A 19,451-nucleotide genomic window follows, 5' to 3' on the forward strand; every position below is an offset into this window, starting at 1 on the left:
AGCTCTTGGTGGTACCGATCGCGCCGATGGAAACGGGGCGAATGCATTTCGCGTGCGCCCTTCTTCGCACATTGTCACCGGATTTTGCAGTTTGGAATGTGCGTGACTTTTCTTTTTTTTGATCGCTGAAGATATTCGCCGCCGCCGGGTCGTTATAACACCCGGCTCGTTCAGTTGACCTTTAACGACGTTTTCGAGAGAAAGCAGGCCGTCAACACGTACCGTATAAAGAAGATTAGCGAGCTCCGCAGCGAGGTAAAGGCAGTTAAAGCGGGACAAAGCATGACTAGGCATCAGTGGATGACAAAGCAAATTAAGAAGCATAACAAAGCGGAGCATGAAAAAGCGAATTAAGAGCAAATTAGGTGTAATCAAGGCGGATTAGGAAAGGCAAAGCGATTGAAAAGAAATCAAATGGAATTAAGATGACTCAATACGAATAAAATGGAATCAAAACGAATTAAGAGGAATCAAAACAAATTAGTTTAGCAGTGAAGAATTAAGGTGAATCAATGTAATTTAAGTGGAATAAAATTGAATTAAGAGTACTCAAAGCGAATTAAAGTGAATTACTAAGCGAATTAAGGGGATGGCTAAACGAATCAAGAGAAATCAAAGTAAATGAAGAAGCAGGACGAAGCAAATGAACATAAATCAAAGCGAATTAAGAAGCATAACGATAGAATTCAGAGGAATCAAAGCGTATTAAGAGGAATGACAAAGCGATGAGAGCGGATGACTCAGCGATTTATGGTGGATGACTCAGCGATTAATGTGGATGACTCAGCGATTAATGTGGATGACTCAGCGAGGTAAGATGGATGACTCGGCGAAATAAAGGGGCTAATTAAAGTTACGAAATAAACTAGCTAATTAATGCATCGGCACGTGAGGCTTTCGCCTTCAAATCGTCGCAGGGATAACATAAGAGACCCTGCGACTTGTTTTACGTCGGGGCCTGCTGGACATCCGTGCTGGGCTCTAATCAGATCTTGCAACGCTGCTGTCATAGTAGTATGGCTGCTGCTTACTTCAGCAGCAATGATCGCCGAGGAGGAGTACGCTGTTGTCGGGACGGCTAGAATCGGGCGTGATGCCAGCACAGGGTGCAGAGGTCTTACTTTTCAAATGACCTTGAAGCGAGTGCGCAAAAAGCACGTTTACAAGGGGCGAAAAGCGATGGCGTAGCTCCGAGAAGATGCGTTCTTGCAACTGAACGCGGCTACTTAAATCCAATGAGCAAATGCCTTGACCGCCAGCTGCTGTGTTTTGAACACCATAAACGCAAACCATGAATGTCCTTCAAAAATACCTCAGCTGCTAGCGAGTGCTTGTTATCTTCCCTCATCAGAAGCCAACACACACTGACACCAAGAACACAGGGGAAATTACTCGTGCTTGATACATGAAAATAAAGAAGCGGTAAGTTATTAGAAACGAAAGTGGATGAAAAAACAACTTGCTGCAAGTGGGGAACGATCCCACAACCTTCGCATTACGCGTGCGATGCTCTACCAATTGAGCTACCAATGCGCCGTTTCACCATCCACTTTCTTGTGTATTTCTGTTCCCTAGTAGAGCCTTGGGAGTGTTAGCCAGCGCCACCACTCACAAACCTTCGCGGCGGATGGGGAACATCCTTTTTGCCGCAGGCGTCACGATAACGTGACCTTTTTGGGTGAAGGCAACCGGTCAGTAAACCCACACATGCTACCTGAAGGCCCCCCTCCCCGCCCATCGATCGTTCTAAAGCCTCATTTCGCAAGCTTAAGAAAAATGATTCGGGTTGCTTAGCGCAATTAGTAGCAGTCATGTTGCTGGTACCCCTGGACCTGCGCCAATAAACACATGCGTCCGTTCTATTAGTCTCAAAGTTGTAAAATTCACGCACGCACTGTCTTACCGAGCGTAGTTTACAGCTATTAATACATGCGAAACGCTCGGTTTTGTTATCCCTTACCCTAAGGCCACGCACCCTAAGGTCGTGCGGTATCAAATTCAGAATTTATTAAAAAGCTGCGTGGACCTGTTATCGCGATCGAATTCGACCGTTCCGCCCGCTGACATGCACACAACTGAAACTGCGGAAAAGCATTAAAAACATCTGTTACGTTGCTGCTCATTGCACGACTCGATGTAGCAGCGTAACAGACTACCGAGCGAGCTGGAGGAAGTGCCAAAACGTGGCAATGTCCCGCTCCCACGTGACCACATTATGTGTCGTGACGTATACACGTTCAAAAAAGGAAACTTTTCGTAAAAGGCTATTGTAGGTGGACGTTTATTTATTACCAGGACGTTTACGTAACCAATAAGAAATTAGAAGTAGAAAGTGTCATGTCAGTTCTTTTTGTCACATCTAGCAGTTTTTGGCCCACTTTTCTCTGTCGGACACAATTGGAGGCCAGGGTATCAAAAAATTCTTTTTGGCTTGTATCGGCCATTCTACAGGGTACAGTAATGTGAAGCTTCTAGATTTGCTGGCGCCTTGCCCTCTTCTGCACACTTAGGGACGTCTTCCTGTATACTTAAAGACTTTCGATTCAATACGCCTGATGACGTCCCTGGAGATCTCTCGGAACTGTCGAGGTCCTACTGCATCCAGACCAGAAAGTGCTGAAACAAAATAACACACACCGGAATTCACGTTTACTTGCATTACCAGAGCATCTGCTTTACTTTTTACATTATCTGAACATGCCAGTTGCTACAGCGCGAACAGAAACTCTTGCTCTACCGACCCGCAACGAGAAGATGCGCCCGCGAACATGAAGCCAAGGATTTCAATCATATTCTTAAGTTTAAACTCTGTGCGAATTCAAAGGTATTTGATTGGGCAGTGCTCCTTGTACCACGCTCAATTTCTACGTCCTGCGCTGTTCGCCGCGGAAATCAGTTTCAGTCTTACATCGGGGTGAAACACGTTGCATTTCATTTCATTCGTCGAAAATACGAAGCACCGAGTGAAAACGTTGAATAACGTTCGTGATTGCGGTAGTGCGCTGAATAGCAGCGAAAGAAAAAAGAATACGTTAACCTACCTTCCTGGTTCTTTCCGGCTGTTTCATTTCAGTTATCGCTCACCGTAGGAAGTAAAGATTTATAGCCTTCCATTACCTCCTTTCGTTTTATAAAACCGTCGGTTCTGCCAATAAATCGGGTGATAGTTCTGCGTGGGCGTATGCCGCACGCCGTACTGACACTAAAAGCACATGCTATGCACCCATGTGTTTCTGCGTCGGACAACAGTTATCTGTCGCTGATAGTAGCTGACAGCCGCAAACGCAAAGTGACTCACGAGTTGTACGTGAGGGAAATTGAAAGAAACAAACAAGAGGGACTGATAACTTCTGAGAATGATGGCGGCCTAAGGGAACAGCCGGAGCGCAGGAGGTCGCCTAATCTCATGGTTCCCTCGCTGGACGGTGTCGGGGTAGGGCAAACGGCGCACGCATAAGCAGACCGGGTGACCAGTGCCCAACGTAAAGGGAGGATCGCCACCTGTGTGTGTTATGCAATGCGTGCACAAGCGCTCGCCGAGTTTGACAGGTGCCTCCCTTATCGTTCGCAGCATGAAATGCGCGCGTTATAACAGAATAGCACTTCTACAAAGGCACGAAACAAAATGATTTCCGCTGAAAAGCAGTGAAAACAACTCACCGTAACAGCGAGGAGTCTAAATGCGGTGAGCGTTGACGGAGCCGGCGTAGCAGCAACATGAGCAGCGCATGTAGGTGAAGTGGTGGCTAGGGAAAAGACGCGGATTGTTTGCGAATGGCAGCGATGATCACGATGCCGTGGATGTTTGGCAAGGGGACCACCTTTGACGTAGGGAGAATGCAGACATTGCTATGCCACCTGGTGCGAGGTCAGCCTGTTGCTAGCTAGGCCGCGAAACGGATCAAATGACCACTTCTTACCTACTAGATTCTCGGTGCTTGGAATGTTTCGTAGCGATCAATGAGGAGGCGACGTCCGCAGTTTGTGGTGGCGAGAATAGACCACCTTGTCAGGAACATGCAGCTGTCTTGAATGAGGGGCTGAGTATCTTAGTCCGGGTTCGAGTACCACGCATTCGCTCTACTAAGTGCTGCTGTGGGGTAAGGTTTTTTTCCCTTCCGTAGCGCTTTGTCCGGTAGATTAAAAAATGTCAGCTGCAGTCGGGCGCACTCCCTTCTTTCTGTCGGGAGTGGTAAACAGGTTTCAAACTTCTAGCAGCAAAGTTGGCTGTCCGAACGGGCCTGCAGACGTTCAGTAAGGCATATTCGGCCTGCGAAAAGACGACGACATTTTGCTCGAGGATCCGGGGGCTTGCCCGTGCCTTAAGCGATGTTGCCTTTCGTACTTCAGCTGCAGATCATCTTTCTCTTCCTCAGAAATTCGACGTTTCGGCTGGTGGGTCGATGCCGCCGCCTCGGGACTGGCCGAGGACGAGGCGTCTTCCATGCCCCTCTGCTCGTTGTCACCGACGGTCAATGGCGCCTTACCACTCACCGAGGAGGACGTGGCTTTTTCCGCGCCGATATTAGTCCGGTCGGTGTCAGAATGCGTGGCATCCGATACATCGAGGTCTCCGCCGCGATCCTCAGCCGTATCTTCGACGGCTCGCGATGCTACCCGTGCGGTGTCGGGAATAGTAACCCCGGTTGCCTCCGTACCTACTTCGCCGTCGCGTTCCGCACGCAAGATCGCCTCCATCACGTCTTGGTCTACTAGATACTGAAGCGCGTCTTCGTTCACCTGGGTGCTCGCACGGGCGCTGGAGGGCACGCAGTCTTGGCTCACGTGACCAAACGCCCTGCACCGGTTGCAAAGGGGCGTGAGGCAGAGCCGCCGCGAATGACCTGTCCGCCGGCATCTGACGCACATGGGAGGCCGCCCTGGGACGACGACGAGGACTGTGGTGTCGCACAGAGGCATCGTGTGCGGCAGCTCTTCCCGCGCGACTCCCGGCTTGAGGCACATGCGAACGTGCCGGGTGGTGGACTCGACTCCTTCGAACCCCGCGACGGATCACGTGCCGCGGCTCACGCACTTCACGTGCGCGAAGCGCTCGAACTCCGCGCGCAGCGACTCGTTCGTCGCGTGGTACGGCACGCAGTGGACCTTGACCCACAGCTCTTCGCAGTCGGCGCCGAGGACGACGCAGTGCCTCCCCTTCACCCGCAGGCTCCCGGCGGTCACCAGAACTTCCTTGGCGTCGTCCGTCGTGAGCTTCAGCAGCCATAAGTGGCTGTACACGAACACTCCGAGAGCGGCGACGTGACCCAGGACTCCGATTTCCTCCAGTGGCTGCCGAAAATCTCGGATGTCGTAGTGTTCGTTCACGTCGCAGTGTAGGAAAAGGCACATCTTCATCTCCTCACCTCTGGGTAGTCGTTCTGGCACGACGAAGCGGTAGCCCGGCGGCGGACCGGACGCTTCTTGGCGCGGTTCGCTCATGGCCGATGCCCGTCGAGTGCTGCGTCGAACGTGCGTTCTGCTCGGAAGCTCGGTGCTTTCACATGCACCGCGATGGACAAGGTCAATTTATGTATACCTCGTGAAGCGCGAGTTCAAACGCTGCGAGAAAGCGATTGCCACTGACATCAGAAACTGAGGGCAGGGTGACTGACCTATGTGCGAGTATAAATTTTGGGGCGAAACGTAAGATCGAGAAAAAAAATATAAATACACGTAGGTATAATGAGTTCTGTGTTAACAGATTCGACGCGTAATTGTAGCCAATGGAGACACGCTCAAAACGACCAAAACGACAATTCACCACAAATACGAAGGTACCATAGATTATCACGCTTCGAGAACCTGGCTGAACACATGGTTACGTGCCGCGATGATAAGGCGGATGATGTGTTCTACCGCTTTTTTCTTTTTTTCTGTCGCGCGCTTCACGCCGGAAACTCGTTTCTTTTTTTCAGTGCACCCCTCCGGAGTTTCTTTTCGCAACCGTTCGCATGTTTACTGCACTTTTCGTCTTTTGTTGTTGTTTTTCTCTAAGCAAGGTCGCTCACTTGTCGGGCCGGTTGATGATAACAAGAAAGTACGTTAAGAAATTGCGCGGATCCCACGCACTCCGCAAATCGACGTTATGCGAAGTACAGCGTGCGTGCGTAACTGTGTCGCGAGAGTACGCCTGTGACGACAGCATCACGATGGTGATCACGTTGAAAAGCATCGCATGGCGGCAACGACAGGATTTCGGCTCCGCCCGCTCGATGCGGGATAACGACATGGCATTTTGTTTCTACATATCTAGTGGACGAACGTAAACGACAGAAATACAGACTGCGACGTCTTGAGCAACTACGTGTTACGCAATCATAAGTACCCGCGGCTATGTCACGTGGTATATGTTAAAGCGACGATGAGATTTACGCTCTGGCGAAGAAATCTTAGATCACTAACTTTCGGGATCATGGAGCTGGTACCACGCTGCACAATTTCTACGTAGCGTGCTACGAGGAAAGTACTGAGGAGAGTGGGCCGATCCGGGAGATAGTGCTGTCTAACACGACGCCTCAGAACGGGAGCTGGAACAAGGAAAGATGACGAGGAAGTAGCACGGGGCGCCCACCGAGCGTTTCAAAGCACGGTTGGCTTTGGAAAAACAGAACTATGCGTGCGATCACGGCCGAATGGATAGCCAACCGGGCTGCTGTGCTCGACGGCTGAGATTCAATGCCACCGTCGGTCACTCATTGCTTTCTTTTATAGCGAAGTCTCTAATTGGTCGGCATTTCTCGTGTCCGTCAGCCAAAATAGAAAAAAAGAAGAAAATTTAACCGAAAGAAAAGTGCGTGTGACTTTAGAATTAGGCATACAACGCACAGCTCAGTATTCATTTCAACAAAGAAAAGCATAAAACAAGCATCAAAACCGCGTGAATGCGAGGCACGTTCCTTCTGTCCGCGTCTGTTTCCCGATGAAGATTACGGCTGCATAAGCTGCTCAGGCGGGGAAGGGGCAACAGTGGCATTCGAATCAGTGAGTGACGTCACCAAACTTTATATATAAAAGGGAGAGCTGCCTAGCAACTCATTCAGTTTATTGCTAGACCGCTGTGGGTAGACCGCGCGAAGTTGAGACACCCGAAGAGCAGCGTGAATACGATGAGCGTCGAAGAGTGTAATATCGTGATGCTCAACAACGGTGTCGGGCTAAGACTACGCAGAACAATAAACATTTCATATCCCCATCCACGGCATTTAAGAAAATTGTCACGGTTAGTTAATACCTTTCCACCACTAAATAAGATTGCTTCGAACTACGTAGCGCTCAACTGGAGTTGTTGCTGCCTGGATTTTCCCGGTTAGCCTTTCCTTTTCTTCTCCCTCTCGCTCTCAGCAGTCAACTCACTAGGCTCCTTGCGGGCATTGTTACAAATAGGCTACGGCACAGACGCTGGAACGTTCGCCTCAGGAACGAGAGGTTCACTGTTCGAATCCCGCTTTGCAAGCACCATTTCTTTCTAACAAAAGACATCGCCTCTGCAGCTTTTGGGAGTCGTTTTATTTGATCTGTTCCTGGGCTAAATGAAATGCTTTGCAAAACTAGAGAGGACTTCGAAGACGCGGTGATGGACGTATTCGAACTTCTTATGGGTCTAGTTGCCCTGTAACGCATGCGTTAATGACGTCGAAACAAATGCGCTGTAGAAGGTGCGAAGAGCAACACGGAGCGACGCAAGGGCTATCAAAAATGAAAACAAAAAAGTAAACAGCGAAAGTCGTTTTAGGACTGCAGAAGAAACCACCACGAGTATCGCGGTGCAAGACATCATGGTGCGATGAGCAGCGCAATGCAAATAATAATAATAATAATAATAATAATAATAATAATAATAATAATAATAATAATAATAATAATAATAATAATAATAATAATAATAATAAACAAATCTTCTTTCACTGTTTTATTCATTATTCAGAGAACATGGCAGCCGATCGTGGTCGTGAAACAACCACGTGTGTTCAGAATTCCATTCTCGATGTGGCTTTGAACTTAGCGAAACAAAGTGCTCGTATGTATAACGTCACATTTGTCGTGTAGAGCCGTTTACAATGGTTTTCTTTATAATCGTTTCTACAACGTGCCTTTCTTTGCCGCCTTTAGATCCGTGGTACCCTCAAGCATCAGCAAGATATCTTACTTAATTAAAAACTTCATACTGATATAAACTTTTCACACGTTTTTTTTTTTTTTTTTTATAGGAGGCCCGGCCTTACAATTGTTAGATCATGGAACTTCCTGGAAACTGTATATGTAAACTGTGTAATATTTCGTGCAATCATCTGAAATAAATCTGAAATGTACAGGACTGGCAAATTTCCTGGTGATCCTCGTTCGGCACATGATCCATAAAACGTGAACCGCGAATCTCGAAAGGCCTCCACGAGATCTCCGGCCCTGTGACCGACGAGATGGTTGTCTACGTGTGCGCAGGTACATCAAGATGTCCAGCCCGTACCTGAACAACCTGATCATCGTGGGCTGCATCCTCACCTACACCAGCGTCATCCTTCTCGGAATGGACTCTGGTTTTACATCAGTCGCCAACTTTCCTTACATATGCGCGGTGAGTCAATCGTACTTTTTCTCTTTTTCTCATTCACTCTTCCGTTCTGGATGATGATGAGAATGACGATGGTGGTGGTGGTGATGATGATGATGATGACGACTACAAAAAAAAAAAAAGAGGAGAGGGATAAGTCCTACTAGCTGTAGGAAGACCTGCAACATTTACCGGTAATTGCTCCGGCCGAGCGCTGCCTATCAAGTGCGGTAGCGTCTGAAGCGCGTCATATTCCAGTTGGAAACAGTAGGAAGGAAGGAAGGAAAACAAGAGGTTAAAGGCAAAGAGGTTAACCAGTCCGGTTGCCTAGTCTGCACAGGGGGATGGGGTAAGGGCAGGAGAGATAACAAAACAAGAGAATATATTAAAAAACGAACGCATCAGCTCGCACATTCTATAGTTTTTCAATGAGTCCCATTTGTTTTTAAAACAGCACACTAGCGCTTTTAAAGCAGTTCTTGCCGACGTCGGCTGAGACCAGGGTCGAATAATTCTGGCTTCCCTAAGTGGATGGTTGTCAGTTTTGACGATTGTGATGCTGAGGATTTTTAATTTTTTAAATTTCTTTATGGGGAGGGGGGAAGCATGGAAACGATGACAATCGCACAGAAGGTGCGCTATCGTCTCTTTGCACCCGCTAACTTCACCATGTGAATTTTTGGCCATTTCGAAGAGGTAGGAGTACGCATTGATAAAAGCTACTCCAAGCCATAGGCGACAAATGAGCTCTACCTTCCCGCCGTGGAAACGGTAGTAAGCGGCAACACGCACGTTTGCATGCGAAGTTCCCGTTAGTAGCCTCGAATATAAGCCTGTGAAAATCAAGAGTTCTAAGATGTGGCACTGATTGCTTTCTTCGTTAACATTTTTTGTCCGACCAAGGGCCCAGTAACGCTCTTTCGATCAACGGCGTGTTGTTAATCGACGCCAACGAAAAGGTCGATGTCTGCCGTTCACATTAACATGGGGGACAAGCAGCACCCACAACGTGCACACGCGTGCGAATCGTCTTGGTCGCTCACATCACGCTGCGCTCCGGAATGGCGACGCACTGGAATGGCGACGCACTGGAATGGCGACGCACTGGAATGGCGACGCACTGGAATGGCGACGCAGTGGAACGGCGACACACTGGAATGGCGACGCAGTGGAATGGCGACGCACTGGAATGACGACGTGCTTGTTTCTCAAACTGGCTGAAAGTGGGTGCCGGGGCGAAGCAGTTTAGAAGCATGGATATAGTACCTTATTCACTCGAGCAGGCGAGGTTACCGATTTGTCACCGTCCCGTCTCGAAGGGGATGCCAGTAAATCATCACCATCATCATGTCGGCAATTCTCGCAAGGCTATATCCACCTGCAGCCAACCTAATCATCCTGTTCCTCTTTTCATAGCTTTTTTTTAAATTTAGATATAGAAACACGTTTGCGTAATACAATACCAATGTGCAAAAAAAAAGAAGAACATATGAACGACTGATTGAACCAACATATGAACGAACATATGATTGACCAGTTGCTTTCACCCAATAAGATCATTTACCCGTGACGCCTGCGGCAGAAAGGATGTTCCACATCCGCCGCCAAGTTTGTGAATGGTAGCACTGGCTAACACTCCCTGGGCTGGTTCTAATAGTAACAAATAAATACCCCAAAAGGTGGATGGGAAGACGGCACCGCGGTAGCTCGATTGGTAGAGCATCGCACGCGTAATACGAAGCAGTGGGTTCGTTCCCCTCATGCGGCAAGTTGCTTTTCCAGCCACATTCAATTACATTAATTTATAATTTCTTTATTTCTATTAGTCAGTACAAGTAATTTCCCCTGTGTTGTCCTTTATGTCTTTGTTGGCTTATGATATATATATATATATATATATATATATGCTCAACGAACATATATATTCGCAGATATACGCTAATACCAACGATTCAATCAAAGATAGCGAAGTTGCGTAGGCTGGTATTCTACTATGGAATGATTTTGTTTAAATTAGCGTCAAGCAATCTATCAATACCGAAGTTAGTACTTGTGTACTATGCCTCCGCTGCATCAGATACATGTAACCTGTATGCAGAGCCAGCTCTACTGCGCCATCTCCAATATGTGACTCCTCAATGCGTGGTGTTCAAATCCACGCATCAGCGACGATTGCCTCCGAGTAAAAAGAAACGAGCCTCGAAGGCAATGCTTTCGCAAACCGTAGGCATCGGAAGTAGTCGGGGGAGCTGAAAGCAAGTCATAGCCGCCATGTTTTGGACATTAACTATACCGACCAGGCCACCACGCGCTGGCGCCACCGCCGCCGCACGAAAAGCGTTGTGGAACTTCTCTATACAGCTTGTCTGTAATTGTTCGTTGCACGTGACCTTTAAAGCGACAAAATAACGCGACATGCTTGCAGAACGCCGGTTAGCCACGCTTAGTCCTATGAGGGTGAGAGGGAGAAGAAAACCTTCTGCGCCTTTATCAAGCCTTATGATTGGTTGCTCCTTTTGTTTTCAGGCGCGGGCCTGGGTCCTCATGTCGGGGTTCACGCTCGCATTCGGCGCCATGTTCAGCAAGACGTGGCGAGTGCACGCAATCTTCACGAACATAAAGCTCAACAAGAAGGTGAGTATTCCCTTTCATTTTACCTCATTATATCATGAGTGCTACCAGCGCTCTTCGGGATGATTTGCGGAAGCGGAAACGAACAGTTATTCAAATGCATTCAAATGAGCCCTAAAGTGCACGAGACATTCATATAGACGGTTCGCGTTTACGTCATTGTGGTCGCCACCTTGGAGTACTACAGCACGCCGACAAGCTGCGTATAAACAAGAAACGTGACTGCATCGACACCACCTAGATAAGCACGAGGCCGTTCTGGCCCGACTGCCATAGAATCTAATGGGGATGCTCCCGAGTAGGCAACAGTGATCCTGACGTCACCGCTTTCACCACGCCAGCCTTGTAATTGGAAATTTCGGGCTCGGTAGCGTGACGTCATGGATGGGAGTAAACAGGCCTTGTGCTGTGTAGATGGTGTTGACTGTGTACGTCGGGCGCGTCTTGCGCCGAGCGACAAAACGATGACGGTGGTGAGCCGGTGGAAAGCGGTCACCATAAAAAAAACAAGGCTGAACAATGTACTCGTGATAACATATTGCGCAGTCACGTCATCGTGCCCGCCATGTGTGGGTACTATTATATCGGAGTTAGAAGCGACGTCTGTGACGCCACGTGAAAGTTATCTAATAATATGTGAGTTAAACAAGCAGCCGTGTTTTTTATCTTAAAGGAAGCCACGCCCCGACTTTTTGATTTCTTGTTCTTTCAAGAAAAGAAAAAAAAAACGAAAACTTACACTTATATCATGGCACTCAAAAATATGCGCCGCCCAATTCTTCCGCTGTTCACGAAACACATAAGTAATAAATAGGGTAGGGTGCGTCGACAGTTCGTTTTATTTTTCGCTGCCTCTTTAATGTGCGAGTTTCAAAGAGTGACCTCCAGTCCCTGCTTCCACACAAGACTCTAAAGCCTTTTACGCGATATTGCGTCTTTACGCAACTGAATGGCAGCATCTCTTAAGTGGCTTAAGCAATGGTTCCGGAGCGCATTATATTGGGAGGGAGCGGCTTTACGCTACCTTATACGGCAGCTTGAATGATGATGAGAAATGAACTAGAAAGCATCACGCTGCCATTTCAGTAATGCATAATGCCTAAAAGGAGGCGCAGAGATAATCTGCGACGTTGAGAAAAGCTGGCAGCAATCATATATATAGCACATATGCATTCTATGCGTTGCGCCTGGAAAATGACACAGCCTTTTTTGTCCTTCCTTCACTTATTCTATACGCGAGTTGAAATGGCTCTTCGTCCAATATCGCTGAGTAACATTTTTGAGAGCTCATTCCATAGAGGTTGAATGTGAAGGTCTTGCGAAGCAATACGTCAATCCCTCCCAATACCAAGAAGGAGCTTTGTCAGGAGAATCGGTAATGAGACTGTTCCTGTGAACTAAAAAGCATAACGAACAGGCGACCAAATGAATGAAGTAACGGCAGAATTAATGAACGAATGAATTAATTGATTAATTAATTAAGAACAGTTTTCGGAAACGCGGCACGCTGCTTCAACATGTGGGGTCTCGATTATTTCTTTTAACGTCAAATCTTATGCGACACAGCATCTACATGTGTTGTTTTGATGCAACAAGCAAACCAGAGCGCCTCTGCAAGCACTCACAGATCGAAATGGCAAGTCCGCGTTCTTTAAATGCGTAAGCATTTATATGCCACCCACCGAGGAAACCAGTCCGTCTGTCCATCTGTTACGTAAGACGAATCGCTATAAATAAATTGTATAAAACATAATTAATTCGAGAGGAACAACGTTGGCGGTGGTGTGTTTCGAGCCCTATCATCCCACGCTCAGAAGCCGAGCGTCTCACACACTGGGCTAAACACCCACGCTTGCAGAAGGTGAATATATCTGAACCACATGAACGCGCTCTACCGGCGGTACAAAACAAATGCCAAAGAACAGTTCCTACGAAGGCTTTGTTGAAAGGTTTATTGTCGGTGGAATAAAGGCCGTCTCTACGACCACGTGTAGAGCCGCCTTGAAGCATTGCAGACGTTAGGAAAATTCCGATTCTGCGAAAATTTGATGTCAAACACCCCACATCCCCGATGCGTTTCGGTGGTCGCAGGATGCACCTTCCGTTGGAGCGTTACTTCACCCACCGAAATGCCACCGATCTCTGAGGCCCCGTGCGATTCGCGTCGCACAACACAGGCAGATAAGCAGTATTTCAATTCATAAGTATCAGAAGGAGTGATGAGGGGTTATATGGTTTGCATCATGGTTGATAATGGTTCGACGAGGATTGATAAGGTGCTAAAGAGCGACAAGGGCTTATAATGGTCGGAACAATTCTGATAAAGTTGATAATGGTTGATAAGGGTCGAATCACGTCCGAAAAGGTTGATAAGGACAAGTAAGCGTTGATAAGGATCGGGTCGATTTCGATAAGGTTGATAAAGACATATAAGGGTTGACAGGGGTTCATACTGGTCGGATCAAGTTTGATAAGATTGGTAATGACACCGGGCTGCGTGGAGATGAGCAAGTGGCACAATACTTACGCACACTTCGACAACTCCAGTGGAGTGTCTGGCGTAACGTCTTGCCCTCTGCTTTTTTGTGCAACCGAACACAACAATGACCGCGCAAGAATTTGGGACCGCACGAACGCATACTCGGTGTGCGTCTGCCTCCAGCTTGCGTGTGTCCGTTTGCTGACCTCATAAGAGCTGGCACGCAACATATCGTATACTTAGAAATCCGAGAATAGCAACCAAATCGATGCTTTCGAGACGATAGGCGATGTGACTCCTTGCCGTCTGACACTTGCATCTATATGCGATAATGTGTTTCTTACGTTTCGTTTTAGTTTTCCCTCGTTTTTGTTTTGTGTGTCAGCATTTAACGTGTAACGTCTCAGCGAAAAATTAGTGGACCAGACCAATCCCTGTCGAATCTAAATATAAACTCCTCGGAGTCTCTCATTTGGCAAAGTTCTCCTCGACGGCCGTAGAATCCAATATCATAAATGTAGGGTACAAGCTTCTTTGCGTTTGCGTCATCTCGCATGATGCATGTCTTTACTTACGCTCGCCATAAATGTCTATACGACGTCATAGTAAAGGCGCATAATCGTTCATCGTTATTGCTTTCCCCACAATTCTTTTTTTTTTTTGTATAGACTGAATACTCGCGTCAGCGATTTCATTCTTTTTTCTTTGTTATTCGACAGCCTACCTTAGGCATAATGCAGCATACTCCTAGCGAGCGTTCTCCATCCGCTGAATACCGGCACTGACTGACACTAATACTGACTTTGGTACAATGTTCAGTACTCCTGCTCTCGAAAAATTCCATCTCCCGATGAACGTCGAACTGGATGTGACTATCGTAGAAGCAATGTGGCGACGCACCGCATTCGCAAAGCCGAAACGTGTATGCAGCCAGGCTTCTCTCTCGCCCCCTCGCCGCCGCATACGCTGTGCCAAATATAGCGGCGCCACCGCGAAGTCTGCGCGTGCCGTGGGTTCAATTCCGCGGAGCACCGAAAAAAAATTTCAAATACCTTTTTTTTTTCGTCACTGAAGAGCGGCACATAGGCAGCTAAGTTGGCGTCGAAGGGGTTCACTGAAGAGCCATGACACATCCCCAGTGCTCCGAATTTTTATCAGAAGGTATCGAATTGAATCTTATCGTTCTTCGGAGCACTGCAGAATGTACGCAAGACTTTGCTTGAGCCCATAGCCAGCGGCTAGTAAAGGGTCCAAGCGAGAAGGATTTATGAATTGCAGGCAACCGTTTGTCCAAATTAGAGACGTCAATACACAGAAGTTTACAAGAAACGTACAAAAAAAAGTTAATAGTCCCTCTAAACACTCGTTAGTGTACCAACTGGCAGAAATAATAAATTTGTATAAGCTAAAAAAATCTAACAGGAGCGCGTTGAAGCTGTGCAAGGATTATAGCAACGTAAATTGAATGTATACCATCACATCACAAAGATAACATCACATCCCCCAGATCACAAATAATGTGTAATATCACACCCGCACTGACCGTGGCAGTGACAGTATGTGGCACAAACACAGTGCCACATACCCGGTGTCGCCATCCAGTGACAAACGTTAGTCCGTCGGAGGGTTAGTTTCGAACCCTGTTCCCTCGATACAGAAGTCCGAGGCGTTAACCGTTAGACCATGGACTACCTTTCCACGACACAAGTTAACGGGATATTGTTAGATAAGCAGATAGACAGACAGCCCCCAGAAAGTTCGTTAAGTATGTTAATAAATCTCATCTCATTAAAAGGGCTGTCAATTTGCACACGCGTAAATACATCTTTTTATTTGCACGGGCTGGGTAAATTCTTATCCAGTCATGAAAGACCATGCTATAAATTAAGCTGCAGCTTCACAGCATCAACTGCTGAGCAGGGAAAAAAAATCGGCAGAACCCAGAAGACCCGCCGTGGTTGCTGTATGGTATGGTATGAAGAACTTTATTTAGGTCCTGAGGGATCAGTCTGGGACTGATGCGGGCCGCTCCCACGTCGGTACAGAGAGGCCGAGCCCCTCTGCCATCACACGGGCCCTCTGGACAGCCCTGAGTTGGTCCGCCAGCACTTCACTGTGCAGCATTCGCGTGTGGCTATGGTGTTTAGGCTGCTGAGCACGAGATCGCGGGATCAAATCCCGGCCACTGCAGCCGCATTTCCATGGAGGCGAATAGCGAAAACGCCCGTGTACTTAGATTTAGGCGCACGTTGAAGAACCCCAGGTGGTCCAAATTTCCGGAGTCTCCCACTAAGGCGTGCCTCATAATCAGATCGTGGTTTTGGCACGTAAAACCAATTTAATTTTAGCATTGAGGCGATCTAGCGACCCAACGTATTTCCGCCATCGACACGGTTTATGTATGAGGAGTGCACTGCACCGGCACCCCTCTCCCGGGCTTTCCTGTAAACACTCTGCGCCATCTAGCGGCGCCGCCGCGAAGTCTGTGCGTAGCCTCAGAAATGCGTGGCGCGCATGTGCATGTGCGGAGAAACGCATCATGCGGCAGCTCGGCTTCTCTCGCGTTTTTTTTTTTTTTTACGTGCACACGCTGCTCCATCTGGTGGCGCTGCCGAGAAGCCTGCGCGTTGCCTCCGAGAGTAGATCCGGGGCGTTGCCTCCGGGGCGTTGCCTCCGGGGCGTTGTTTCCTCTCTGGCCGAACACCCAGTAGCACATACTCAGTGACGCCATTCGGAGAGAGGTTCACCGAAGAGCGACACACACCCATTGCATTCATGGCGCAGCTCGCTAAAGCATTAGCGCGAAAGAAGTTTAACGCAAAGTGGCCGAAACCCAGTGCGTTTTGGCGCAGCTTGCTAAAGCGCCCGGCTGCTGTGCTTCAGGAAACCGCTTGAAGTGGGTTCGATTCTGCCCAGTGCGGAGGAAATTCAAAAGGTCTTCCTGTCTGTACATGCGAGTGCTGTAAATGCAACTCGGCTCCTGTCCTGCTGCATTGCTGCTAGTGCACGCTGCTTGCCATTGCACGCATTGCACCACCTATCGACGCCCTCGTAAATTCTGCGTTCGGCACCGGTACGATTCCGGCGAGCACTGAAAAAATTAAAGTCAGTCAGTAAAGAACTTTATTTAAACGGATAATTTTCTGTTTGTTTGTTTTTAGAAAGCGACGCATTCCCGTAGCAGTTACCTAGTTACTGATGTTTGCGCCAACCATGTTCGTTAAAGAACTGCACACACCTACTGGCACATACCGAGTGACTCAATTTGGTACCAGAGAGGTTCATTGAAGAATATAGCACAGACCGAGTGACCCATACGCAGTGACCCAAGTCGGTGTCAAAGAGGCTCATTGAAGAGCGGCACGTTGGTACAAACGCTACATACGCAGTGACCCCAAGTTGGTCAAACGGTTGGTTTCGAACCCTGTCCTCTCAGCATAGCAGCCCGACGAACTATACGCATTCTGAAATGGACTACCCAGAGACCCATCTTTGTGAAATAGATAGATAGATCGATAGATAGATAGATAGATAGATAGCCCCCGAAAGTGCGTGAAGTACCCTAAGGATGCTAAAAGGAAATTACACTTAGCTCTCAGTATTATTGCCTGGATAGAAAACTTTCTTTTTAACAGAACGCAGTTTCTTACAGCTGAAGATTTTGATTCCCCTTGATGGCTAGTTACTTCGGTTGTGTCACGGGGTTTTGTCCTAGGCCCTCTTCTATCTTTGATTTATATTAACGACCTGACTAATGTAGTTTAATCATCTGTTAGGCTCTATGCTGGTGACCGCGTAATTTATCGCGTAATATCTTCTGACGCTGATTATACGCACTTCAGTGTGACTTCAACGCTATCACTAACTCGTGCAACGCATCAAAATACGTTTGATTGATAAATAGTGTAAAGTAATGAGAATTTCCCAAAAATCGACCACTTGTAACCCTCCTTTTTATAACATTGATGGTTCTGTGTTAGACGAAGGAACCTCTTATATGTATCTGGGAGTTCACTTAACTGCTAACATTTCTTGACAAGATCATGTTAACTGCATTATTAATAATGCTAATCGCACGCTAGGTTATTTACGCTACAATTTTTCAAGGGTACCACTGTCTCTTAAATTAACATTCTGTAAAGCACTTGTAATTTCTCAGCTTGAATATGCAGGTGCTCTATGGGATCCTAGTCAAGAATTTCCGATTAATCAACTAGAATAGGTGTAAAACCGTCGTGCATTTCATTTTGTCGAAGTATTCCCACTCTTCCAGTGTATGGTCGATGAAACTCATTTTGCATCTTCCCGACGTCTCTATGCGCAGAAAAATGTCCAGTTTATCAATGTTTCACAGGATCTCTCATAATGCAAACCTAAACAATAAACTTCTCAGCGAGACACCTTATCTGTCATGTCGTACTAACCAACACCATTAAGTTGACGTCCTTCTTTGTAGCACTAATTTGTATTCCGATTCATTCATACCGAAGACGGCCGAAGAATGGAATTACCTGCCCATTGCACCAATGAAATGTGCTAGAAAGCACCTTTGCGCTTTCTAGCACATTTCATTCTTGTCGCTAGTGGTCGAGCAACCTGGAATTGCGCAACGTGGTTTTCGCCGCAAAAAACAAAAAGGGTGCGTTAACAACGATGCACCGAGACGAGAAACCTGCACCACGTGAACAGCGCGCAAAACGAGGCGGCGGGGCGCCAAGCTTGCCCCCAAGCGTACGCAAGCGAGAGCCTTTGTTCTCAGAGGCCAGAGGTATGCCACCGTGCCAAGGGCGAAAGAACAGCCAGCGCCCCTAACGCGTTTTGTGCTAGTGACTTTTTTCTTTGTATTCTTTCTTTCCTTTCTTTATGACTGTTTGCGTTAATATACAAAGTGCATCAAACAAAATAAAATCCTAATTTATCACGTTTTTGCTGCAGTGCAGTTGTTATCGGCAACAATGTTTTGAACCAATCATGGAGGAGCGTGTGGTGATGTCGATGATGCTTCTGGTGAACGCCGATGGGCGGTCGGCAGCTACACAGTGATTTGCTTGTGTGATTAAGTAGTTCGATGTCGGTGCTTTGACCTACGCTAAGGGCATCTCAAAGCGTCAGTCTACGCAGCCTGCAAAAGAAAGACGGGTGCTTGAAAAGTGTTGGAGGGCCCCTTTAACAATACATCAGAACATTACGGAAACAATGCGCTACCTTTCAAAGCTAAAGCGGAGCTTTCAATAGTTCCGGGAAATTGTTCCACATGCGTTCTTTTTCTTTCCTGTAACCACAAGACATTTAGCCGGTTTGCTGCCCAAGCTGCACTATTAACAACCAGTAAGTTGTTCCTTGCACACGCGCACCACTCATATCACACTGCACGTTCCGAGACTCGCGCACAAGGTGGACGATTAAACATTGCTCTTTTGCGTCTCGTTCCTTCGTGTTGTCAAGGATTGAGAATCTTCCTTTTTTTAACCGCGCAGGTGATCAAGGACTACAAGTTGTTCATGGTGGTCGGAGTGTTCCTGATGCTCGACGTCATCATCCTGACCACTTGGCAGATCGTCGATCCCTTCTACCGTGAGGCGCGTCGCGGACAGCCTGTGGTGAGAGCCCGAATTTTTTTTATTATTATTTACGCGGTATTAGGTGCCAAAACCACTTTCTAATTATGAGGCTCGCCGTAGTGGAGGACTCCAGAAATTTAGGCCACCTGGGGTTCTTTAACGTGCACCTAAATCTAAGTACACTGGTGCTTTCGCATTTCGCAATGCGGCCGCCGTGGCCGAGATTCGA

General features: G+C 47.5%; 1 protein-coding gene across 1 annotated transcript in view; it reads left to right on the forward strand.

The window, feature by feature from the left end:
* GABA-B-R2 (gamma-aminobutyric acid type B receptor subunit 2) overlaps nt 1-19,451 on the forward strand; it is a 363,959-nt gene that overhangs the window by 318,541 nt on the left and 25,967 nt on the right. Inside the window, exons 11-13 of the mRNA XM_075672639.1 lie at nt 8,443-8,575; nt 11,078-11,185; nt 19,139-19,261. Coding sequence (XP_075528754.1) covers nt 8,443-8,575; nt 11,078-11,185; nt 19,139-19,261 — 364 coding nt within the window. The remainder of the gene's footprint in view (nt 1-8,442; nt 8,576-11,077; nt 11,186-19,138; nt 19,262-19,451) is intronic.

This window comes from Dermacentor variabilis, chromosome 10 (assembly GCF_050947875.1).
Source record: "Dermacentor variabilis isolate Ectoservices chromosome 10, ASM5094787v1, whole genome shotgun sequence".
In the NCBI taxonomy this organism is placed as follows: Eukaryota; Metazoa; Arthropoda; class Arachnida; order Ixodida; family Ixodidae; genus Dermacentor; species Dermacentor variabilis.